The following is a 26,628-nucleotide window of genomic DNA, read 5'->3' on the forward strand; positions in this document are numbered from 1 at the left end:
AACAGTGAACACAGGATCATTTAAGTGAAAAAGACAGTGAAGAACACAGTGAAGAATAGATTACAGATGTTCGGCACATCTGCTTACTTGTCGGAAGATACGCGCGGAACGGCAGCAGGGAGACATCAAGCAGCAGGGAGACATCGGGCAGCGGGGAGACATCAAGCAGCAGGGAGACATCGGGCAGCGGGGAGACATCAAGCAGCAGGGAGACATCGGGCAGCACGGGGGAGACAGACATCGGACAGCACGGGGGAGACAGACATCGGGCAGCACGGGGGACACAGACATCGGGCAGCACGGGGGACACAGACATCGGGCAGCACGGGGGACACAGACATCGGGCAGCACGGGGGAGACAGACATCGGGCAGCACGGGGGAGACAGACATCGGGCAGCACGGGGGAGACAGACATCGGGCAGCACGGGGGAGACAGACATCGGGCAGCACGGGGGAGACAGACATCGGGCAGCACGGGGGAGACAGACATCGGGCAGCACGGAGGAGACAGGCATCGGGCAGCACGGGGGAGACAGACATCGGGCAGCACGGGGGAGACAGACATCGGGCAGCACGGGGGACACAGACCTCGGGCAGCACGGGGGACACAGACATCGGGCAGCACGGGGGAGACAGACATCGGGCAGAACGGGGGAGACAGACATCGGGCAGCACGGGGGAGACAGACATCGGGCAGCACGGGGGAGACAGACATCGGGCAGCACGGGGGAGACAGACATCGGGCAGCACGGGGGAGACAGACATCGGGCAGCACGGGGGAGACAGACATCGGGCAGCACGGGGGACACAGACATCGGGCAGCACGGGGGAGACAGACATCGGGCAGCACGGGGGAGACAGACATCGGGCAGCACGGGGGAGACAGACATCGGGCAGCACGGGGGAGACAGACATCGGGCAGCACGGGGGAGACAGACATCGGGCAGCACGGGGGAGACAGACATCGGGCAGCACGGGGGAGACAGACATCGGGCAGCACGGGGGAGACAGACATCGGGCAGCACGGGGGAGACAGACATCGGGCAGCACGGGGGAGACAGACATCGGGCAGCACGGGGGAGACAGACATCGGGCAGCACGGGGAGACTTCAGTGGAAGAAGAGGAGCGGATCCCGGGACAGCGTATCACCCCGACAAGTAAGCAGATCTGCAGAACATCTGTAATCTATTCTTCACTGTGTTTTTCACTGCGTTTTTCACTTAAATCATCCTGTGTTCACTGTTTTTATTCTATTCTTCACTGTTCTTCACATCTGCTAACTTGTCGGGAGATAATATACGCGCGGAACAGTGAAGAATAGATTGCAGATGTTTGCATACATCTGATCACTTATCAGAAGACATTCTTTTTCAATTAAATAACACATTTTATTCCCGAACCATGGTCCCTTTGAAAAATGCTCGGGTCTCCCATTGACTTCAATGGGGCTCGTTATTCGAGACAAGCACTCGAGCATCTGGAAAAGTTCGTCTCGAATAACGAGCACCCGAGCATTTTAGTGCTCGCTCATCTCTACATATGTCCTATATTTTGGCAGATCTATGGTGTGATTGCTCATTCTCCTATGGAAGGACAAGTTCTCACCCTCCTCCCGGGTCGGTGCTCGCCTGGGATTGGGTCTGGGCGAGCACATGGCTGTGTGAATGCAGCCTTAGGCCTCATGCAGACTAACATATGCTGTAGCCCAGGTGAGCATACAGCAGCATGCAGGAGAGAGGAGGAGTGAGCGCAGCTCACTGCCCCATCTCTATAGAGAAGTGCAGGGCCGGCGCTGTAGTACTGTAAAATATAGGAAATGTCCTATATTTCTCCATGCACGGTCACGGTGTAGTGAGCCAATAGCCCACATCCATTATTAGTGAGGCACTCTGCACTAATGTGCACTGTGCACCAGATTCATGAATTTCTAATGCACTCAACACATTTATGGTCGACTTCTGACATCAATGTGGCAGCTGGTGTGAATGTGCACTGGAAAGCCCCTTTCTATCCACAATATGGGGGGGGGGGGGAATTTACTAACGCACCAATTCTGGTGGTTTTGCATCAAAAACAGTGTCTAAAATGCCTTACACTACAGTTATCAAGACTTTGAGACCTTTTTTTGGTACTTTCCTGTCTTGTCCGACTAAGTGGGCGTGGTCTTTGGGAATCCAGCTAAAAGTAAGTATAAAGTAGGAACCAACAGTCCTATGCTGCACCAGAATTCATCATCAAAGTGATAAATCTGGCGCAGCAAAAGACTAGAGTTTTCCAGCTAGAAACTGACGGAACCTGAGACACATTGTTAATTTCCCCCATTGTACCAGTTTGCACATGTATATATGTAACACCACATGTACATTTAATTATTTGACCATCGGTGGACTTTTTCTGTGTATGTTGTCCTTTTAAACCAATTTGTTTTAACCCCTTAACGATTTAACTCTTTCGTTTTAGATCTTCCATTTTTTGCCTAAGGGCTTGTTTTCTGCGTCACAAATGAAGTGAAATTGGTGAAAAAATATGGCGTTTTCATGTGGGCTTGGATGTTACAGCCATCACTGAGAGGCCCAAATGATATGTCTACTTTATTCTTTGGGTTGGTACATCAAGGAGATACCAAATTTTATAGGTTTTACATTTTTGTAAATGTATGAAAAATTATATTTTAAATTTAAATTCATATTATTTGTTATACAATTTTTCAGACCCCCTTATGTATATGGGGATGTGCAATTTTACAATGTGCAAATCACATATGACCCAAGGCTGTCATAGTAACCAATCCCCCGCCCCCAGATGACCTCACATGAATTCAATTTAGAGACGCCCATGCACTGCTGGCATTTAATTCCTTTGGCAACTATGCCAGCACCGACCCAGGCTGTTACCCATAAGCCCTCTCTTCCCGCTCCTGACATGCGCCGTACTATTACGGCACACATTGGCAATCCTTTTTATTCTAGTGGAGGTACATTTATATGCACTCTATGGTAGAATTCTGGTGTTGATTGCATAGTAAGTCTGGACCAATGTGTGTCCACGGCACCGTGAGCTGGCGTCAATGGGGACCAATATCCGGCTGCAAATGCTTTTATATATTTTGGTGCATGGAGCTGTGTAAGGTGACACTTTTTGCAGGATGTGATGATATTTACATTGATGCCATTTGTGGGACTGTAAGACCTTTTTGATCATTTTTATTTACATTTTTATTAGCTGCAAATGACAAAAAATTACATTTCGGACATTTTATGTTATGGGGTTCACCACTGGGAATAACATTAATAGACATTTGGGAACCGGCGATATCTGACATGTTTATGAATTTTATTGTTTATTTATTTTTATATCTGTCCTAGGAAAAGGGGGATGATATTTTTTTCTTTTTTTTTATATTTTATCTGATCAATCCTGCCGTATACTACCTTACTTCTGTATAGAAGTACATGGCATTTTTGCACATGATACACAAGTGCATTGTAACAGATGTGCAGAAATGACACGTTGTAGGGTTTTTTAAGGACCCCAGGCTGTCATAGCGATGGGGTCATGTCGCATGCCAAGATCGCAGTGCTTTGCTGGCAGAATTTAAAGGCTTAACAACCACGATTGGTGCCAGTGTTGTGGGTGTTAATGGTGTTGTTTTCTGCATTATGCTGTTCCGTATACACCACTTGCCACACGCTGACGTACTCTAATCTCGGTTTACGGCAGGGGTTTGTAAATAACTTACAGCCACTCTGTGGGGCTCATTTACTAAGAATCAAGCTGTGCACTTTTGTTGGACTGTAAACATTCTTCTAGACTTAAACAGCTTGCACATGTATTTAAGAAGTGTCTGCACTTGGATTGTGTCACACGTGACCCTTTTGTGGCACAGCTGTGCTGGCTTCCATGCGACACAAATTAGGGGGCGGGATTCCCCAGACACAAGGTTCAATTAAATAAATTTTAGCCCAGCTTTGGATTCAAACCCCAGACCCTCTGCCATAGAGACACAGCACCTCTATCCACTGAGCTATGACCACAGCGATTATCTGGCAACGGGTTAACCAAAATTTTCCGTTTTGCGCCAATTTTCCCTGTATTGCCCCGGGACTTCGGCGCGCGCGATTGGATTTTGGCACATTGGCGCCGGCATGCACGCGACAGAAATAGGGGGGCGTGGCCGTAAAAAAACCACAATGGATTTGGAAAAACCGCCGCATTTAAAAAAAAAAAGTCGGTCGACACGCGCTTAACTTCACCCACGATGGCTCTGTGAACTTCAGTGCATTCCGATGGTCTTCAGCGCAGCAGCGACACCTGGTGGACGTCGGAGGAACTGCCTTAGTGAATCCCGGCCAGACCCGAATTCACCGCAGAGAACGCGCCGCTGGATCGCAAATGGACTGGGTAAGTAAATCTGCCCCATTAAGTCTGTGTCACAGTTTAACAATAACAGGTAACAGCTCTTAGTTACCAAAAATCATCTAATTGCTATCTGCTATGTCTGTACCTCCTGACGAAGCATCAGTGCTAAACGCGCGTCGGGGTGTACCCTTTGGCCTTCTCCTGATCTGCCCAGTGTCAGTTCATCGTGTTTGCGGGTAAGTATGCAATAGCAATATGAATTTCAGAATACTGGATGGTACCTCCAGTTTGTGTATAGTTTACTTTTCACTGCACTATTGCCACTTTATCCCCTTCTTGCTCTGGTCTCACATTTGACTGTATTGTTAATACTGCTAAACATATTATTAGGACCCTGGGCTAATAGGGGTGACCACTGGTCTTCTGTGCTGCCCTATCTTCCATCTGGGGCTACTTGTGTCCCCCATATACTGTATTTATACTTTCCCATTTCAGGGATATACATGTTGAATTTGTGTATTTGCTTTCAATAAAGAGCATTATTTTATACAAATAAGTGTTTTTTGCCGCTCTGGTTCTTTTTGGTATTTCTGCTATGTCTGTAGCCTAGTGAATAGAGGATCTGTGTGTTTTATGGCACATGTGCAGGTTCTAGGTTCAAATCCCAACCAGGTTAAACAAATTTTATTATTGAGAAGATGATTTTCAAAATTAGAATATGTTAAAAATTTGGGGCGTGGACAGGGAGTGATGGCCACGCGTGTCGCTATTTTGTCCCTCTTTCCCTTCCACAAATGCTGGGAGGTATGGAGAAAGTAGTGCACACTAATGTCATCAGAGTTGGACATGTGTGTGTCTTTTTCAGTTTTTTTCCAGATTTTATTAAGTCACAAACTCTTCAAAGATACTTTGTAAAGTTTTCCTTTGCTTGATCAGGACTAGAGTTTATTTGCAACTTTTTAACCAAGATTTGTCCCAAAATTGTGCCATTTTACAGCCGTTTAAACAAAATACCATGATAAGCTCCTTTAAGCGAAACGCGTAGGTTTTTGCCCTGGTGATCCTATGTATATCTGTGCACCTTGCCGTGAAAAGTGTTTTTAGAAGATCTGAATAAAGAAATAAAGAAATTTTATTGGATACCTCTGGTCCAATTGTTCTGAACAAAATTTTAAGTATTTTTTTATATGCCTACATCTGGATTTTAAAGATATATCAACTTTTAGCTGACTGCTGACAGTCTAGTATAATTTTGAGAGTATACTAATAAGTACAAGCTTTCTTACCATTGCAGTGTTGGTGTCACCTGCATCAAGCCAACCAATATTTTCCTAATGTAAAAACAAAGAAAAGAATAAAATGTGCATTACACCTTCTTGCATTTCTAGTGATAGAAGCCCCATTGCAGCATTTTCGCAGTGCGATACATCAAGAGGCTCCAGCCTCTTGATGTATCGGGCAGGGTGCTGCGCAGTGTTTATTCTACGCCATGCCCTGTCTGGCCTAGAAATAAACGCAGCAAGCAACTTTTCACAGCAAGGACCTGTAAGAAGAGCCGGCAGCAGAGCATATATTGCACAATTGCTGCTTGCTCTCTGCGGTACGGATATATATAACATTCGGCCGGCGCTGTGAATAAGACCCTCTGCGGCTACATCGCAGAGAGCTGGCAGCGATTGTGCAATACATGCGCTGCTGCTGGCTATTCTTACAGGTCCCCGCTGACAGGGGCGTGGAGGGGGTGTGTCGGCCGGCACCCTCATGAATATGGCCCACTGCTGCTCACAAGATACAAGGATCCAACCTCTTATTTGGTAAGAGGTCGAATCGTTTTAAAGGAAACCTACCACTTGAAGTGGCAGGTATAAGAGGGAACTACCGAGCACCAGCTCAGGGTGAGCTGGTGCCGGAGCTTATTTTTGTTAGTGTTTTAAACCGCAGTATCGCGGTTTAAAACACTTTTTAAACTGTATGGCCGAAGCTGCTTCGGCGCAGGGAGGTACGCGCTCGGCACACTAACACTAACAAAAATAAGCTCCGGCACCAGCTCACCCTGAGCTGGTGCTCGGTAGTTCCCTCTTATACCTGCCACTTCAAGTGGTAGGTTTCCTTTAAACAAACTTTCGCAACATACATTTTTTAATAAATGGCATAAATAGAAAGCGAGGAGAGGATTATGGGGACATATTTGGTGGGGATCTTTTTGGGGGGTGACAGGTCCTCTTTAAGTAGGGGATGGCCTGTATTTGCCCTTTGCATGAATTATAATCATATTTGATGTTTATTCCAGCTGAGTCTATGGTACATGAAGAAGTAAATGATTGTAGATCCATTTTGGATCCATTTCTACACATCGGACAATTCTCATTTAGTTGATACAATCCATGTATATTTTTAGGGTTTTTTTAAAACTAGTAACCTATGGATCCAGAAAAGTAAAACTAGAGTTATGGGTAACCTAATCTGCAACAAAGAAGAGCCTGGACTTACAGTATATCAATATACATATTTAAGAAACGTCAATTAGTCCTACATACATAATGCCATGTGCAAAAATGTTATCGAACAAAATATTACTTTTTAGATCTGGTTACATAAACTCATATGCACAGTTTATAATAATAGAAACTTCTGGATGATTATACAATTATATTTCTACATGTTTTACATGTTCATTTTTGATCCAGCAATGCAGGGTTTCAAGTGCACACAAAGTGATCTTTCACTCTTTCCCAGTTGATTCCATGGGGTATATTGAGGATATGTAGATGGATTGTACTCAACAAGTTCAAATTTAACTCCAAGCTTGAGAACAATGGAGCTAAATATATCACATAAATCTGAAACCAACTACATTGGGTTAACTGATACAGTATTCTAAAGATTCCATATTCTAAAGATCAATACAAGCAGATGCCCATTCAGGTTATGTAAGAGCTTTAAAAATTGGAGTCAGTGACATAACTGACATTTTTGTCAGAATGATCCGTACAGCTGGTGGTGAGAAACTTCACTGTTGGATGAGAAGACTAACTGTCATTTAGTAATGTCTCCCCATAACTGTGCATTATATATCAGTTCTTGTATGAATGTACATCTCTTATCTGGAATAATGAAGCCTTTTGATGATGAAAGAGGTGCAGTAAGTATAACGGCAGAACATGCAGTTACTATGGGGCTGGTGAGAGAAGGGTGTCCAGGGCTTAATATCATTCCCCCATACCATCGCTACATACACATCATTTTACTGGAGCCTCCACTAGGGGTAACTCAGAGCAAACAGATTATTACAGTGTTAATTGAAGTTCGCCAATGTTGTACATCATGCTCTGAATGACCTAAATAGTTAGTAAATGCTTGGATGGTTCTTTTATATGTTCACATATCTGCCCAATATCTTTCCAATCAGGCCAGTATCTAGATAAAGTCAATAAATGGCCACAACTGTATTGTATATGTATCTCTCTAATCATCACAGTGAATTTTTACACCTAAAAGATTTCTGAAAGACAAGTACACTGTCTATGCTTCCAATGCCATAGCATCCCTCACTGCTACTCTCACATGTTGCCTTATAACAGATAGGAAGGTTTTGTTTTAGTACGATCATTAATGAATTAGGGCAATGATAATCGTCTTGTATAAGATTATGCTATTGATCACAAGATTCCGATACATAGTTGATAACATGAAAGTGTAAAGGTATTATTAACACATGGTGCTTTATCACTGAAGAGTTGGGTTGCTGTTAAAATGGTTATTTCGTTGAACAGTTCTAAAACTTACCAAGACTTTCAGAATACTTTCTGTAGTTATAGCAACTCGGTCACCCTAAGAGCAAAACACAGATAATTACATGGGAATTTCCAATGTCTTTTAGTCATGGGGCTTTCCTCTCTGGTGTATTCATGACATAGCCATATGCAACATCCCCCACCGGGGCCTAGCCTTTTCTTGGGGCCTGGAGACAGCCTGGGCCCGCAGTACCTGAGTGGCTGGCGGTTGCGGCCTAAGCACGCTTGTGTCACGGTGCTTGGTATGGGGAACCGGAGGGCTGTCCTACAGCCTGGCAGGTCTCCAGCAGGGTGGTGTTGGCAAGAAATGATGAGGGAGAGGCTGCTATAGCGGATCTCCCTGGGGCAACTCTTTGGTGTCTAGAGTATGAGTCTCTGTGTGGTGGACAGGGTGCCCGTGATGGTGACAGCCGGAGTAGCAGGGACCAGATGGAGGCAGAGGTTGAACAGAAACACTTACAGTTCTTTATTGGAACCGACAGGAACATCACCAACGTGCCTTTAACAGAATGGTGGAGTACTGAGATGCAGTTGGAGGAAGCCACAGGAGGTAGATCGCCAGCCTGGATGCAGAGGGCAGGCTGGGAGGTAGCTGTGTCCTAATAGGAAGCTTCAGCTTGTCCTGGAGTGCTTCAGGTATCACCCTTGAAGGTAGGATGATACCCCTTTCCTCACTAACTCTTATCTATTAGCTCCACTCTTCAGAGGCAGGGGCTAGGCTCTTCCTGCTCTGGTATGCTGGCTGAATAGAGTCTGGACTGGGATAACCCAGTCTGCTTCTTCTCATCTGAGCTAGGCTAAAACTAGTCTCTTCTAGTGTCCTGCAGACCCTCAGGTCTGCCTGGAACTGAGCTCTGGAATATTCCTGGCCAGGGGTTTTGTATCCCCTAGGTCAGGTGGTGGCTGCTCCTCCAATTACATCTCAGCTTACATTGGGCAGAATGCAATACAAGTGATTGGACGACAGATCTTGCATCATGCAAAACACTTAACTCCTGCCTTGCCAGGTAGGATCTACCACTGCAATGTCCCCTGTGTGATGTAGTGACATGCTGTGGGACGTATTCGCAAGCACTCCTTCGCCTTGCATCGGCGAGGGTGTTGCACATAGGATAGGCCAGAAATACATAATATGTGCGGATCCCTAACCCCTTTCCTATAGCTCAGCTGAATGTAGAGTTTGCTGTTCCAGTACTTGAGCAACAAAGCCTATATACTCAGCTATTTCCAGTGCTCCCATAGACTTTTGAATGCACAGTTTGCTGTGCAGATGAGGCCACTCTCCATTCAAGTCTATGGGAGCAATGAAAAAAGCAGAGGGATTGTCAGCAGTCTCATAGACCTGAAAAGGAATGAGCTGCAAATGGACAACAATAATAACTAGTATAAAAAAAACAATGTATCACAAATGGCAAATGATACTATGATGCTATCAACAAGAATTTTAATACAATCTTTATTCACAACAGAAAGTACAATTAAAAAGTATATTTCAAAGGGGAACAATACAATGCTTAAAGCACACTGGGGCACATTTACTAAGGGTCTGAATCATGTTTTTCCGCTGGGTTTCCCGAATTTTTCCGATTTGCGCCGAATTGCCCCAGGATTTTGGCGCACACGATCTGATTGTGGCGCATCGGCTCCGGCTTTCACGCAACAGAAATCGGAAAACCCGCTGAATTTTAAAAAAAATTTGTGTTGCAAAAATAGCACTCACATACACGGGAACGAAGGAGGTGAATTCCAGCGGACTTCAGTGCAGCAGCGACACCAAGTGGACATCGGGCGCAAGACCTTAGTGAATCCAAGCAGAACCCGAATCAGCATCTGAGAATGCGCCGCTGGATCGCGAATGGTCCGGGTAAGTAAATCTGCCCCACTGTGTTTATAATCAATCACTATAGAATCTGTACAATAGCATTAATGCACCAGGTAACAGGGATGCAGATCATATAGTTACATGACAAATCTACAAAATTCATGTTAATTAGGGAACCTGGATAGCTATATATAACAAAACTTAAGCTGACCCGGAAAACATATTTCTTGTGCTATGTAATAATAAAAGTGTGCCGCCCCGACATAAGTTTCAGCCCTTACTGCCTTTTCCAGGGGGTCAATAAGCTATTGCCTTAAAACATATATAAACTTTCAACAAACCAGTTGACAGACTTGGGCCTCATGCACACAAATGGATATTTCCATCCGTTTCCACCTATACCATACCAATTTAGTATGTGTAGCATACAACCCCATTCATTCAATGGACAATACAACCATTTGAATGATCGTACCGAACACCATACTGTACCTTTCATGGAAAAAAGGTAGAGCCATATGAATGACCCGGGTGCATGGCTCCCTATGGAGAGAGGAGGGTAAGCAGCGCTCACCCCTCCATCTCTTCTGCCTTAGTCCCCAAAACTGTAAAAAGCTGTTAAATCCACAGAGTAATCATCCTACTTGCGTTTAGCCCCTAGAAGAACATTAAAGAGCACCTGTCGTGCAAATTAACACACCCAAAATAAAGACTTTACTAAAAACTATTAATAAAAAGCCTCACCCTTGTTCCTAAATGGTTCCTTTCCATGGCTGCAATGTTACAAAGATCAGATTATAAACTTATCAACTTTGTCCAATGACACTAATTGTGTCCGGCATATTAAAATTTACTGGCACTGTCCTGACTGATTGACAGGTCTCACGGCAATATGTATGACAATTCTCTGCTGTATGCAACATTGAGAGAGAGCTTATTGGGCACTTAAAATCATGTGACTAGGATGACATTATCTAAGATCCTAGGGTTTATCCCATGTATGAATCTGCTCACATGAAATCACAGCAGCCTCCATGGAGTATAGTAAGAAGTAGAATTCTACAACACCCTTGCCATTGCAAGGCAGAGGGGTTGTTGCGAATACGTCCCAATATGTAGCTTGCAACCTGTGTGGAGGCTGATCAACCCCACAGCAGGTAACTACACAACACGGAGAACACTGCAGCGGTAGATCCTGCCTGGTAAGGCAGGAGTTAATTGTTTTAATGTGATGTCATTCCATCGGCCAATCACATCTGTTATAATATTGTATTGTAAGCTGGGATGTAATTGGAGGAGTAACCACCACCTGACCAGTGGGAGTAATAAAAAGCCTGGTCAGGAAAGTACTAGACAGAAGGAGACCCAGCTCTAAACACAGAGAGATGAGAAGAAGACTGGAGTTAATCCAGTCAGGCTAGTCTGACAGGAGCAGTCAGACATACTAGTTCAGTCGGTCTCTGAGGGAGACCAGTACAGTGCTGCCAGTAAACCAGATCAGACCAGTCTAGTCAGACAGAGGAGAGCCAGCTGACTGCCTGAGCAGCTCTGAGGAGTTAGTGAGAGAAAAGGGGTAGGTATCATCCTACCTTCAAGGGTGATATCTGAAGTAACCCAGGACAAGCTGAAGCATCCTACTAGGACACAGCTATCTCCCAGCCTGCCCCTGCATCCAGGCTGGTGATCAATCCCTGTGGTTTCCTCTCCAAGTGCATCCCCAGCATTTTCCTATTTGTCAAGATTCGTTTGATATGTTATCCACTGTTCCTGTTGGTTCTAATAAAGAACTGTAAGTTACTTTTGTACAACATCTGCCTCCGTCTGATCCCTGCTACTATGGCTGTCACCATCATTGACACCCTATCCACTACACAGGGACTCATACTCCAGACCCCAAAGGGTTGCCTCAGGGAGAACTACTATAACAGCCTCTCCTTTATCATTTCTTGCCAACACCACCTGCTGGAGACCTGCCAGGCTGTAGGACAGCCCTCCGGTCCCCATACCAAGCACCATGACACTAGCGTGCCTAGGCCGCAACCGCCAGCCACTCAGGTATTTTGGGTCCCGGCTGTCTCCAGGCCCCAAGAAAAAGGCTAGGCCCCGTTGGGGTATGTTGCAATTCCATGAAGGATTGGGAGGAGTATTAGTCCATGGAGGCCTCTGTGATTTCATGTGATCAGATATATGCATAGTGTACAGTGCTAGCATTAATAGCCTAAATGACCTGTGATGATATCATCCTGGTCACATGACCTGCTGAGAAGAGGCCTGGACATGGGGAGAAGTAGATGGAAGGGGCCAGCCGAGCAGGACAAGCCTTTTCCGATGCCAGGAAATATAATATAAAGTTGATTTATATGGATATAAAGGAAACTAAACAGTTTTTTGGTCTGAATGTTTTCCCTTATTGGTAACATTACTATTCTAATTTTTACCTCAGAAATGGATGCCATTAACTTGTCAGACAATGGAGAGGGATCTTTCTAAAATAAAGAATATAAAAGTAAGTTATTTCTGTTTGAAACGACATTATCAGTGATCTAGAGATTTATATAATGTCCAGCTATATGTAAAACAGGTAAATCTGTGTGATATGTGTAACCTACTGAAATTATAAGATGACTGAAGTAGTAAATACATACAAAAAATTTAAGGTTGAATCTTATTATTTTGATTTATATTGAACCTTCCCTAAAATAATTAAAAATAAATGTTAGCATTTTAAAGATATGTTTCTACAAATGTATAATGTGATGATACCTTCAGGGCCGCTCTCAAATGGCTTGATATCGAGGAATGATCGGCCTGTAATTAGAAATATAAATATGAGAATGTATGAGTTCTACAGATATACAGTATTCATTTTTGTTAATAACTAGAGATGAGCGAACATGCTCGTCCGAGCTTGATGCTCGGTCGAGCATTAGGGTACTCGAAACTGCTCGTTGCTCGGACGAATACTTCGCCCGCTCGAGAAAATGGCAGCTCCCGCCGTTTTGCTTTTTGGCGGCCAGAAACAGAGCCAATCACAAGCCAGGAGACTCTGCACTCCACCCAGCATGACGTGGTACCCTTACACGTCGATAGCAGTGGTTGGCTGGCCAGATCAGGTGACCCTGGGATAGACTAGCCGCTGCCCGCGCTGCTCGGATCATTCTGTGTCTGGATGCCGCTAGGGAGAGAGCTGCTGCTGGTCAGGGAAAGCGTTAGGCTGTTCTATTAGAATAGTGTTAGGCAGGACTGATTCTCCAAGAACCCAACAGCCCTTCTTAGGGCTACAATAACGTTATACTTTTTTTTTTTTATTTGCAGCTAGTACCATATTGTGAGGAATTTGCAGGGGGACTTGCTACCGTTGTGTTTAGCTCTTAGTGACACACATATCCACCTCAAACACCAAAGTGGGAAAATTTATTAGGGGTTTGATTTCAATTAGGCACAGTCTGCCATTTACTTTTTATTTTACGTTTATTTTTTTAATAACTCAGTGTCATCTCATCTTGCATAGTAGTGTGCTTTCATACTTGGCTAGAAAATAGCCATAGGAGAATCCAAACGGCTTACTTACGCCTACAGTAGCGTTATATATATTTGATTTCTGGTTGATCTGCTGGTGGCTGAACTTGCTGCAGTGCATCTACTAGCAAATTGTGAGCAATTTGTAGTGAGACTTGCGACCGCTGTGTTTTGCGCTTAGTGACGCACATATCCATTGCAAAGACCGAAGTGGGAAAATTTATTAGGGGTTGGATTTCAATTAGGCACAGTCTGCCATTTCCTTTTTTTATTTTACGTTTATTTTGTTTAATAACTCAGTGTCATCTCATCTTGCATAGTAGTGTGCTTTCATACTTGGCTAGAAAATAGCCATAGGAGAATCCAAACGGCTTACTTACGCCTACAGTAGCGTTATATATATTTGATTTCTGGTTGATCTGCTGGTGGCTGAACTTGCTGCAGTGCATCTACTAGCAAATTGTGAGCAATTTGTAGTGAGACTTGCGACCGCTGTGTTTTGCGCTTAGTGACGCACATATCCATTGCAAAGACCGAAGTGGGAAAATTTATTAGGGGTTGGATTTCAATTAGGCACAGTCTGCCATTTCCTTTTTTATTTTATGTTTATTTTGTTTAATAACTCAGAGTCATCTCATCTGGCATAGTAGTGTGCTTTCATACTTGGCTAGAAAATAGCCATAGGAGAATCCAAACGGCTTACTTACGCCTACAGTAGCGTTATATATATTTGATTTCTGGTTGATCTGCTGGTGGCTGAACTTGCTGCAGTGCATCTACTAGCAAATTGTGAGCAATTTGTAGTGAGACTTGCGACCGCTGTGTTTTGCGCTTAGTGACGCACATATCCATTGCAAAGACCGAAGTGGGAAAATTTATTAGGGGTTGGATTTCAATTAGGAACAGTCTGCCATTTCCTTTTTTATTTTACGTTTATTTTGTTTAATAACTCAGTGTCATCTCATCTGGCATTAGTAGTGTGCTTTCATACTTGGCTAGAAAATAGCCATAGGAGAATCCAAACGGCTTACTTACGCCTACAGTAGCGTTATATATATTTGATTTCTGGTTGATCTGCTGGTGGCTGAACTTGCTGAAGTGCATCTACTAGCAAATTGTGAGCAATTTGTAGTGAGACTTGGGACCGCTGTGTTTTGCGCTTAGTGACGCACATATCCATTGCAAAGACCGAAGTGGGAAAATTTATTAGGGGTTGGATTTCAATTAGGCACAGTCTGCCATTTCCTTTTTTATTTTACGTTTATTTTGTTTAATAACTCAGTGTCATCTCATCTGGCATAGTAGTGTGCTTTCATACTTGGCTAGAAAATAGCCATAGGAGAATCCAAACGGCTTACTTACGCCTACAGTAGCGTTATATATATTTGATTTCTGGTTGATCTGCTGGTGGCTGAACTTGCTGCAGTGCATCTACTAGCAAATTGTGAGCAATTTGTAGTGAGACTTGCGACCGCTGTGTTTTGCGCTTAGTGACGCACATATCCATTGCAAAGACCGAAGTGGGAAAATTTATTAGGGGTTGGATTTCAATTAGGCACAGTCTGCCATTTCCTTTTTTATTTTACGTTTATTTTGTTTAATAACTCAGTGTCATCTCATCTGGCATAGTAGTGTGCTTTCATACTTGGCTAGAAAATAGCCATAGGAGAATCCAAACGGCTTACTTACGCCTACAGTAGCGTTATATATATTTGATTTCTGGTTGATCTGCTGGTGGCTGAACTTGCTGCAGTGCATCTACTAGCAAATTGTGAGCAATTTGTAGTGAGACTTGCGACCGCTGTGTTTTGCGCTTAGTGACGCACATATCCATTGCAAAGACCGAAGTGGGAAAATTTATTAGGGGTTGGATTTCAATTAGGCACAGTCTGCCATTTCCTTTTTTATTTTACGTTTATTTTGTTTAATAACTCAGTGTCATCTCATCTTGCATAGTAGTGTGCTTTCATACTTGGCTAGAAAATAGCCATAGGAGAATCCAAACGGCTTGCTTACGCCTACAGTAGCGTTATATATATTTGATTTCTGGTTGATCTGCTGGTGGCTGAACTTGCTGCAGTGCATCTACTAGCAAATTGTGAGCAATTTGTAGTGAGACTTGCGACCGCTGTGTTTTGCGCTTAGTGACGCACATATCCATTGCAAAGACCGAAGTGGGAAAATTTATTAGGGGTTGGATTTCAATTAGGCACAGTCTGCCATTTCCTTTTTTATTTTACGTTTATTTTGTTTAATAACTCAGTGTCATCTCATCTGGCATAGTAGTGTGCTTTCATACTTGGCTAGAAAATAGCCATAGGAGAATCCAAACGGCTTACTTACGCCTACAGTAGCGTTATATATATTTGATTTCTGGTTGATCTGCTGGTGGCTGAACTTGCTGCAGTGCATCTACTAGCAAATTGTGAGCAATTTGTAGTGAGACTTGCGACCGCTGTGTTTTGCGCTTAGTGACGCACATATCCATCGCAAAGACCGAAGTGGGAAAATTTATTAGGGGTTGGATTTCAATTAGGCACAGTCTGCCATTTCCTTTTTTATTTTACGTTTATTTTGTTTAATAACTCAGCGTCATCTCATCTGGCATAGTAGTGTGCTTTCATACTTGGCTAGAAAATAGCCATAGCAATAGGATAGCATCGTTTGGTTTTAAAAACTAAAAAACACAAAAAAAAACAAAAAAACACAAAAAAAAGTTAAAAAAAAATTAAAGTTATAACTCTCATTTTCAAAATGTTTAACCCGAGGGCTAGGGGTAGAGGACAAGGGCGGGGACGTGGGCGTCCAACTACTGCAGGGGTCAGAGGCCATGGTCCTGGGCGGGGTGAGACACCACCTGCTTATGAGGGAGCAGGGGAACGCCGCAGAGCTACACTTCCTAGGTTCATGTCTGAAGTTACTGGGACTCGTGGTAGAGCACTGTTGAGGCCAGAACAGTGCGAACAGGTGATGTCGTGGATTGCCGACAATGCTTCGAGCAATTTGTCCACCAGTCAGTCTTCCACGCAGTCCACCCATGTCACCGAAATCGGCACTCCTCCAGCTCCTGCACCTCAGCCTCCTCCCCCCCAGTCTGCCCCCTCCCAGGAAAATTTGCCATTTGAACCGGCATACTCTGAGGAACTGTTTTCTGGACCCTTCCCACACTCACAAACCACTTGTCCGGTTGCTGCTGAGCAATTTTCCGATGCCCAGGTTTTCCACCAGTCGCAGTCTGTGGGTGATGATGACCTTCTTGACGTAGTGGAAGAAGTGTCTAAAGAGGTGTCCGACGATGAGGAGACACGGTTGTCAGACAGTGGGGAAGTTGTTGTCAGAGCAGGAAGTCCGAGGGGGGAGCAGACTGAGGGATCGGAGGATGATGAGGTGACAGACCCAAGCTGGGTTGATAGGCCGGGTGAACACAGTGCTTCTGAGACAGAGGAGAGTCCTCGACCAGAACAGGTTGGAAGAGGCAGTGGTGGGGCCAGACGGAGAGGCAGGGCCAGAGCTGGTGCATCAGCGCCAAATGTGTCAACTAGTGAAGCTCCCGTGGCGAGGGCTCTTGCAGCGAGGGCTAGATTTTCAGAAGTCTGGAGGTTCTTTAAGGAAACACCGGATGACCGACGGACTGTGGTGTGCAACATTTGCCAAACCAGGCTCAGCAGGGGTTCCACCACTACTAGCTTAACTACCACCAGTATGCGCAGGCATATGAATGCTAAACACCCCACTCAGTGGCAACAAGCCCGTTCACCTCCGGCCGTGCACACCACTGCTCCTTCCCCTGTGTCAGCTGATAGTCAGCCCCTGCCCTGGACCCTGCCACAAAAACCCCATCGTCGCCTCCACGATCCTCCACAGCATCCACCAGCGTTCAGCTCTCCATACCCCAGACGCTGGAGCGGAAACGCAAATATAGTGCAACCCACCCGCACGCCCAAGCCCTTAATGTCCACATCTCCAGATTGCTTAGACTGGAGATGCTGCCCCATAGGCTAGTAGAGACCTAGGCCTTTCGCAACCTCATGGCGGCGGCCGCCCCTCGGTATTCGGTCCCCAGCCGCCACTACTTTTCCCGATGTGCCGTCCCAGCCCTGCACCAGCACGTGTCAGACAACATCATCCGTGCCCTGACCAACGCCGTTTCTGACAAGGTCCACCTGACCACGGACACGTGGACGAGTGCTGCCGGGCAGGGCCACTATATATCGCTTACGGCACATTGGGTTAACTTGGTGGAGGCTGGGACCGAGTCTGACCCTGCGGCTGGTCATATACTGCCGACGCCGAGGATTGCGGGGCCTACCTCGGTCCAGGTGTTTCAGGCCTACTATGCATCCTCCTCCTCCCACCCCTCCTCCACCTCCTCCGAATTACCATCCGTGGGCATGGCGCCATCAGTCGGTAGCTCTAGGCACAGCAGCAGTGCCGTCGCTAAGCGACAGCAGGCGGTGCTCAAACTGCTGAGCCTAGGCGATAAAAGGCACACCGCCCAAGAGCTATTACAGGGCATCACGGCGCAGACTGATCTGTGGCTGGCACCGCTGAACCTGAAGCCAGGCATGGTTGTGTGTGACAACGGCCGTAACCTGGTGGCGGCTCTGCAACTCGGCAGACTGACACATGTGCCATGCCTGGCCCATGTGTTAAATCTGATAGTTCAGCGTTTCCTCAAGACATACCCCAATCTGTCTGATTTGCTCACGAAGGTGCGCCGCATCTGTGCGCATTTCAGGAAGTCCAGCACAGATGCTGCCACTCTCAGGGCAGCGCAGCGCCGCCTCCAACTGCCCGCTCACCGACTGTTGTGCGACGTGACCACGAGGTGGAATTCAACACTGACCATGTTATCCAGAGTTTACCAGCAGCGCCGAGCCATTGTAGACTGCCAGATGTCAACTTCCACCAGAACTGGTAGTCAGGTCAGTCAGCTTCCTCAAGTCTACAATGAGGAGTGGACGTGGATGTCTGATATCTGTCAGGTGCTGAGTAACTTTGAGGAGTCAACACAGATGGTCAGTGGCGATGCCGCCATCATCAGCCTCACCATCCCGCTGCTTGGCCTGTTGAAAAACTCTCTGATCAGCATGAAGTCGGAAGCTTTGCGCTCGTCACAAGAGACGGGGGAAGAAGATTCCCTTGTTGATAGCCAAAGCACCCTTAGGTCTGTTTCTCAGCGCATATCGGAGGAGGTGGAGGTGGAGGAGGATGAGGAGGAAGAGGAGGAGAATGTTGGCGAGACACAAGAGGGGACCATTGTTGAGTCCTTCACTGTTCAGCGTGTATGGGCAGAAGAAGAGGAGTTGGAGGAGTTGGAGGAGGAGGAAATGGACAGTCAGGCCAGTGAGGGGAGTGAATTCTTACGCGTTGGTACTCTGGCGCATATGGCAGATTTCATGCTAGGCTGCCTATCCCGTGACCCTCGCGTTCAAAGAATTTATTCCAGCACCGATTACTGGGTGTTCACTCTCCTGGACCCACGGTACAAGCAAAATCTTTCCACTCTCATCCCTGGAGAGGAAAGGAGTGTGAGAATGCATGAATACCAGCAGGCCCTGGTTCACAAGCTGAAACAGTATTTCCCTTCTGACAGCGCTAGCGGCAGAGTGCGTAGTTCTGTGGGACAAGTAGCGAGGGAGAGTAGGCGAGCAGGCAGCTTGTCCAGCACTGGCAAGGGTACGCTTTACAAGGCTTTTGCCAGCTTTATGTCACCCCAGCAAGACACTGTCACCTGTCCCCAGTCTCGGCAGAGTAGGGCTGATCTTTACAGAAAGATGGTGAGGGAGTACGTAGCTGACCATACCATCGTCCTAAATGATCACACAGCTCCCTACAACTACTGGGTTTCAAAGCTGGACAAGTGGCACGAACTGGCGCTGTACGCCTTGGAGGTTCTTGCCTGCCCTGCCGCTAGCGTCTTGTCCGAGCGGGTTTTCAGTGCAGCTGGTGGCATCATCACCGATAAGCGTACACGCCTGTCGACTGACAGCGCTGACAGGCTGACGCTTATTAAGATGAATAAAGCATGGATTTCTCATAATTTCCAATCTCCACCAGGTGAAGGAAGCTCAACCTGAATAATTTATCCACTCCTCCTCCTCCTCATTTTCCTCCTTCTCCTCCTCTTTGTACAGTAAAGCAGAGGAAACTGGCTATTTTTTGACAGGGCCCACTGGCTCTAGCTATAGTACTTTATGCATTTAATTTTTCTGGAGGGCCACCTACCCGGTCCTCTGTTTTAAACATATTTTGGGAGTGCCACATACAGGCACTCAATCTATTCAATTTTTCTGGAGGGCCACCTACCCGGTCCTCTGTTTTAAAAATTTTTGGGAGTGCCACATACAGGCACTCAATCTATTCAATTTTTCTGGAGGGCCACCTACCTGCTCCTCTGGTTTGAAAACTTTTTTGGACTGCCACATACAGACACTCAATCTATTCCATTTTACTGGAGGGCCACCTACCTGCTCCTCTGGTTTGAAAACTTTTTTGGACTGCCACATACAGGCACTCAATCTATTCCATTTTATTGGAGGGCCACCTACCTGCTCCTCTGGTTTGAAAACTTTTTTGGACTGCCACATACAGGCACTCAATCTATTCAATTTTTCTGGAGGGCCACCTACCCGCTCCTCTGGTTTGAAAACTTTTTTGGACTGCCACATACAGGCACTCAATCTATTCCATTTTACTGGAGGGCCACCTACCTGCTCCTCTGGTTTGAAAACTTTTTTGGACTGCCACATACAGGCACTATCCAAATTAAATTGTCTCCATAGCAGCCTCCACACGTTGTCTCCATTGCTACCTCCAAAAGTCGTCCATATAGCTGCCTCCATACATCGTCCCCTTATCAAACGAGGTGTGTCAGGCAGAAATTTGGGTTGTTTTCATGGATTCCACATCAAAGTTGTTAACTTTGTCGCCACCCTGCTGTGTTATCCACAAAATATACTGGCAAACTTTTATCATTTACCAATATTATTTCAGCGCTTCTTGCGCATCTGTTTACATTCCCCTCACCCGCCATATCCTAAACTTATAAGAACGCTACTACACTTGATCTTATACAAAAGGTTCTTAGAAGTGCTGTTTGGGGAGTAGCCTAGAGACAGGGGCTTGGATTGGCGAAAGCTCACCTGGCAGCGGAGCGCCAGCTCCATGCGCATCATGCGCTTCTTGCGCATCTGTTTACATTCCCCTCACCCGCCATATCCCAAACTTATAAGAACGCTACTACACTTGATCTTATACAAAAGGTTCTTAGAAGTGCTGTTTGGGGAGTAGCCTAGAGACAGGGGCTTGGATTGGCGAAAGCTCGCCTGGCAGCGGAGCGCCAGCTCCATGCCAAGATCCAACTAACATAGTTTTAACTGCAGCACCTTTAATCTACTACTAGTTCACTGCCTCCATACATGGTCCCCTTATCAAACGAGCTGTGTCAGGCAGAATTTTGGGTTGTTTTCATGGCTTCCATGTTAACTTTGTCGCCACCCTGCTGTGTAATCCACAAAATATACTGGCAAACTTTTATCATGTACCGATATTATTTGAGCGCTTCTTGCTCACCTCCTTTGGTTCCTCTCTGCCACCCATTGGTTTGAAGCCTGAGTCCATTTAGAGTATGTCGCCATGCAACTCTCTAGCCTGCTGCTGCTGCCGCTGCCTCTGCATGCCGTCCCCTATAGTGTCAGGGTCAATTATTGGATGTTTTACATGCTATCTAGCTTCATTCTGTCACTCTGTCATGGCCATGCTGTTGCCCATAGTTTTGGCATAATGGTGCGATTAAGCAGCCTCAGAGGCATCCATGCATGCTGCCCCTGCTGTTTCCTGTCCATTTCCGTGGTGTTTCCATCCTTTTCTGAGGTTCCCAGGTGTTTGGCCAAGCTTCCCTGTGTAGAGCCTTGGTCCCCTTGAAAAATGCTCGAGTCTCCCATTGACTTCAATGGGGCTCGTTATTCGAGACGAGCACTCGAGCATCGGGAAAAGTTCGTCTCGAATAACGAGTACCCGAGCATTTTAGTGCTCGCTCATCTCTATTAATAACCCCTTAAGGGGGCGATCATTAAGGCTTAAAAAAATCTGACCAGTGTTTCTTCCTGTAGTAATTACTTTTCAACACTTTAACATATCCCTGTGATTTTGAGATTGTTTTCTCATGATATATTGTAATTTATGTTAGTAGTATAATTTCACTGATCAGTTAGTTTTTTGGGGGGATAAAAATTCAATAATCTAGGAAAAATTTTAAGTCATACCACAATTTTTTTTTTTGGTAGAAACCTTTTGTCATTTGTCTTCTTTGTATTTCCATAATTTGTTTAACGTTTCATTTTTTACGGATGTTAGAAGGTTTATAGTTTTAGTAACAAGTTCTCAGATTTTCAAGAAGTGCCCTATGAATGCTAATGTACAATAAACCTCCAGAAACAACATTTTATTAACCTAACATCTCAAACTAATCAAATCATCATTTGGAAAGTCTGTTAACTCTTTAATTGTTTCTCAGGAATCAAACAAAAAATGGATTGGAAATTTTTACATTTCAATTTGACTGAATACGGCAATAACTGGCATGTAGATGTCAACTGCTGTCTAACTACAGTCAACCAAGTGGGCTGGCTATATACCACAGGGGGCTGGCTGTATACTACAGGGGGCAGGCTGGCTGTATACCACAGGGGGCTGGCAGGCTACATACTACATGGGGCTGGCAGACTATATACTACTGGGGCTGGCAGGCTATATACTACTTGGGGCTGGCTATATACTACTGGAGGCTGGCTATATACTATTAGGAGCTGGCTGTATACTACAGGGGGCAGGCTTGCTGTATACCACAGGGGGCTGGCAGGCTACATACTACATGGGGCTGGCAGACTATATACTACTGGGGCTGGCAGGCTATATACTACTGGGGGCTGGCTGGCTATATACTACTGGGGGCTGGCTGGCTATATACTACTGGGGGCTGGCTATAAACTACTGGGGGCTGGCTGGCTATAAACTGCTGGGGGCTGGCTATATACTGGGACACTGTGACTAATGCATTTCCCACCCTTGGCTTATACTCGAGTCAATAGGTTTTCCCAGTTGTTGGTGATAAAATTAGGGGCCTCGGCTTATACTCGGGTTAGCTTATTCTTGAGTATAAACAGTGATCTTAAACACTGCAAGCTCATAAAAAATAAATATTTAAAGGACATCTACCATCAGTTTCACAAAAAGTAGATTTCTGGAACTTATCTATGCATTTCTTTTTGTACTAAGTGGAACTGTTCTTAGCGAATAAAGAAATGGCACACTCAGGGTCGGCTCCAGTTTACCAAGGCCCCTGGGTAACAGAGCCTCAGTGGGCCTTTTTTCAGTAAACTCATGTGGCAGTATTAATGATGCAGAACATGATAATATCAAATACTGGCTTCCGCTGATTCTTATATACAGCCCCTTGATAGTAATTTTATACACAGCCCCCTCAGAAGTTCTATCATATACAGCCCCACATTCTTATATTACAATTGCCAGAGTTGTTTAATCAAACTCACGGAAATCAGATGTGAGGCACACGGTACATACAGGAATATGCATCAAGGGATTACTTTTACAAACTAAACAGAATGCAGTACCGTATATATGCTCGAGTAAAAGCTGACCCGAGTATAACCCGAGACCCCTCATTTTGACACAAAAAATGGAAAAACCTATTGACTCGAGTATAAGCCGAGCGTGGGAAATGCATTGGTCACAGCCCCCCCAGTATATAACCTGCCAGCACCCTGGAGTATAAAGCCTGCCAGCCCCCTGGAGTATGTAGCCTGCCTGCCTGCCCCCTCGAGTATATAGCCTGCCAGCCCCTCCTGGTCTGTCGCAGGCACCATGATGTCAGCCGCAAGCTGACATCATAGAGTGTGCCGTTGCGGCTACGTCACAAAGACTGTGATGGACCAGGTGAGTTCACTTTTTATTTTTTTCCTTGACTCGAGTATAGGCTGAGTTAGGGTTTTTCAGCACATTTTTTTGTGCTGAAAAACTAGGCTTATACTCGAGTATATATGGTATATTAGAAAATTGTTCACCATATGCCCCCCCCCCACACACACACTCACTATAAAAATGTGCTCAAACAACAGTTGCGCTTTAAGTACATAATGGTAACCTTACCAGTTTACATAGTAGATCAGTTTCACCTTTACTTAGCTCCAGACCATCCTGGAGATACACAATGATGATTAATAATCTTTTATATCTTTATATTTTATAACTTTAGAAAAGTTGAAAGGTAAATACCGTATATACTTGTGTATAAGCCGAGTTTTTCCTGCACAAAAAATGTGCTGAAAAAAATCACATCGGCTTATACACGAGTCAATTAAAAAAATTAAAAAAACTTAATACTCACCCTCCGGTGTCCAGATCATTGGCGCGGGTCTCGATCTTCGGTGCGGGGCTCCCGATCTTTGGCGCGGTTCCCGGCGGCTCCTCTTCTTTCTTCTCTCTTCTTTCTTCTCTAGGGCGCACACTATGATGCGGTGGTGTCGCCGCTGATGACGTCACGAACCCCACACACCAGAGTCCAAACGCGGGGTGCAACTACTCTGTGGAGTCCCGGAATTTAGCCCTCAGCAGTGTTCCCCTGCAGGTAGACTTTTGATACTCATGCCTTATGGATATCTAGATTCTATAATGCTCCCCTGTAACTGGGGAACCATAATTATGATTTTTGCACCAGTTCTGGACAGCTATTATATTTCCTTTGTCTCATAGGTCCCACAGGTCCCCTATTCCTTTGATCTCTTTGTCCCCAGAGATTAGCTAGCAGAGGTGTGAATTTCTGCACTTGGTGTTGGCTTTCTGCACAACATCCTTTGGTGTTGGCTCCATCTAGTCCAGCTGTAACAGTAATTAACATTAGCTCCCCTATAGAAATGAAATGTTTCCTAAAATAATTTATTCTAAAATTTTCTTAAAGATTTGAGAGAATGCTATACCTTTATTTTAGCTTTGTCTGCGTGACCCCCCCCTTGTGGGGGTTGAGCGATTCTCTGTGTATTCTTATTTTTGTTTGCATATTGTGTTTCTGGTATCCAATGTATGTTTTCATTTCTTTGTGTTATTGAAACTTATTGAAAGGGTATACACCAGAATGAAATCTGGCATAGACCTCAGCGATAGGCTGTGCCAGTATTTTTGGTGTAGGCTATAATACATATTGCATGTACTACTTCTGATAAATCTGCCCTTATATGTCTTACACTGTGAAATTCACAAAAAAATCCAAGTTGGAAAAGAAGTATTGGATGATGACCTGAATAAATACCATGGTATTACTACGTTTCTTATTTTTTCAGTGCTACCATTGTGATTAAAGGAGCCAGTGGTAAGGCCTGATGCCCACAAACCACCACTGATCCAATATCCAGGATTGTTCCAGGATCATAAACATGTCCATTTATATTCTGGAAAATGTAGGAATATGCTGGAAAGAAGGTTGAATATTGTACTAAAAATGACCTGAAAGGATTGATGGGGGTGGAACAAAGTTATGCTGGGATGTCCCCTCCTGCCTGATTATTGAATCCAGAAGAAGACATCGGAGCAGGACTCAATGGCCCATCAGCCAGGGTTTATCTACATTTATGGCAACACATTATCTACATTAACTTAAACTAAACCCTTTCATTTGTATCTTTGCTCCATGAGCTTTTCTTTCAGACTAGAAACACAGAGACTGTTAGGTCTCTGCTAGGATTTTTAGTATTGATTTAAATCATATGAAGGATATATCTGTCATAGATCCATTAAAAAAATGGAAAAAAAAACAGTCAAAACTCTGATCTACAAATGAGAACGGGGTCTAGGTTATAATTTTCTAACTGTAAACTTGATTGGGACATATTACTATATAATTATGTCAATTTATGAATTAATCGGGATCTAATAAGTCTTTTCAGGACACAAATTCATGTCATGTCTTCATTGTCAAATGTGAAACTATCAAAAAATATTCTTCTAATTTTTAGACATTTCTGCAGATAACAATGGAATCACATAGTTGGGAAAATATAAAATGTATCCAGCTTCATAGTTTTTATTTTATAGATATACAAATTCTATTGATGAAATCTAGAGTAATGGCAGTATAGGAAATAGAAAAACTTACAAGCAGATGAAACAGTATGTGTAGTAATTCTTCTAGGGTCTTTCCAGCATTTGTTAAAATTTCCTCCTGTAGTGGGAGTAAATAGTTAACACAGCATGAACTTGGTTTCTATCTACTAGTTTTTTTATCCTCAGAAGCTTTTACAACAGCAGCAAAGGTAAAGTTCTAATTTTCTACCAGTATTATGTCAAGGAAGCTATAAGATAGAATTGGTAAAATTACCAAATACTTAACCGGTTAAGGGCTAAGCCATTATACAGCTTAATGACCATGGAAATTTCACAATCTTGCTTTATGCTGTTTTAGGTGAAAATTACTCAGCAGTTGATTGCCATATGTCTCTTATATTAATGTTATTTAAAGTTAACAAATCTGACTTTTCTGGGGGTAATTACGGGTTTCTGTTGCTGGAACGGGACTCATAAAATGCCTTTCAGTTAATCTTTTGACATTTTCAGACTGAGGGCTTTGTCTTGTGTCCTGAGGTTCAAATTTGAGGCCTTCAATGATTTTCTTTGTCTCTGCTTCCCTTTTTTTAAGGCATTGTGGATTCTAATTTGAATCAGATAAATTGCTACTTTTTTTGTACAATGTTTTTCGTTTGACTAAATATTGTTGTAAACACCTGATCATTTAAATCCCCCCCGTGTACTTATTGTACTGGGTCACACTATCTGGCTTTTGCTTGTCTGCTGGTACCCCTCTTTCCCGCACTGATACGGATTCTGCAGAATGGATGGTGCTCAATAAATACACATCTTTGCGGTCTCTGTATTTGACCGCCAACAACTTGTCACAAGCGTACGCAAAGGACTCCCCCTTTTTCAAGGCTTTCCCCACTAACTGCTGTGAAAAACCGGTTCTGTTTTTGCGCATGGTTCCACACGCTTCAGTGTTTGCAGCATGAAAATATCTGAATAAAGCCACACTTGTATTAAAGTTATCGCAGTACAAGTGGTTCCC

At 44.5% G+C, this 26,628-nt stretch overlaps 1 protein-coding gene across 3 annotated transcripts in view; it reads right to left on the minus strand.

Annotated features, from left to right (window-relative positions):
• Positions 1-26,628, minus strand: part of LOC140103957 (ranaspumin-like) — a 53,410-nt gene that overhangs the window by 12,712 nt on the left and 14,070 nt on the right. Inside the window, exons 6-12 of one of the 3 annotated variants that reach the window (XM_072127273.1) lie at positions 25,666-25,731; positions 23,667-23,714; positions 12,741-12,785; positions 12,416-12,463; positions 8,148-8,192; positions 5,648-5,692; positions 5,295-5,470 (exon numbers count right to left, since the gene is read on the minus strand). In XM_072127273.1, coding sequence (XP_071983374.1) covers positions 5,462-5,470; positions 5,648-5,692; positions 8,148-8,192; positions 12,416-12,463; positions 12,741-12,785; positions 23,667-23,714; positions 25,666-25,731 — 306 coding nt within the window. In that variant the 3' untranslated portion in view covers positions 5,295-5,461. Of the gene's footprint in view, positions 1-5,294; positions 5,471-5,647; positions 5,693-8,147; positions 8,193-12,415; positions 12,464-12,740; positions 12,786-23,666; positions 23,715-25,665; positions 25,732-26,628 lie in introns of those variants that run through there. The other 2 variants (XM_072127271.1, XM_072127272.1) reach the window with 2 other exon arrangements.

The sequence above is a fragment of the Engystomops pustulosus genome, chromosome 10 (assembly GCF_040894005.1).
Source record: "Engystomops pustulosus chromosome 10, aEngPut4.maternal, whole genome shotgun sequence".
Classification (NCBI taxonomy): domain Eukaryota; kingdom Metazoa; phylum Chordata; class Amphibia; order Anura; family Leptodactylidae; genus Engystomops; species Engystomops pustulosus.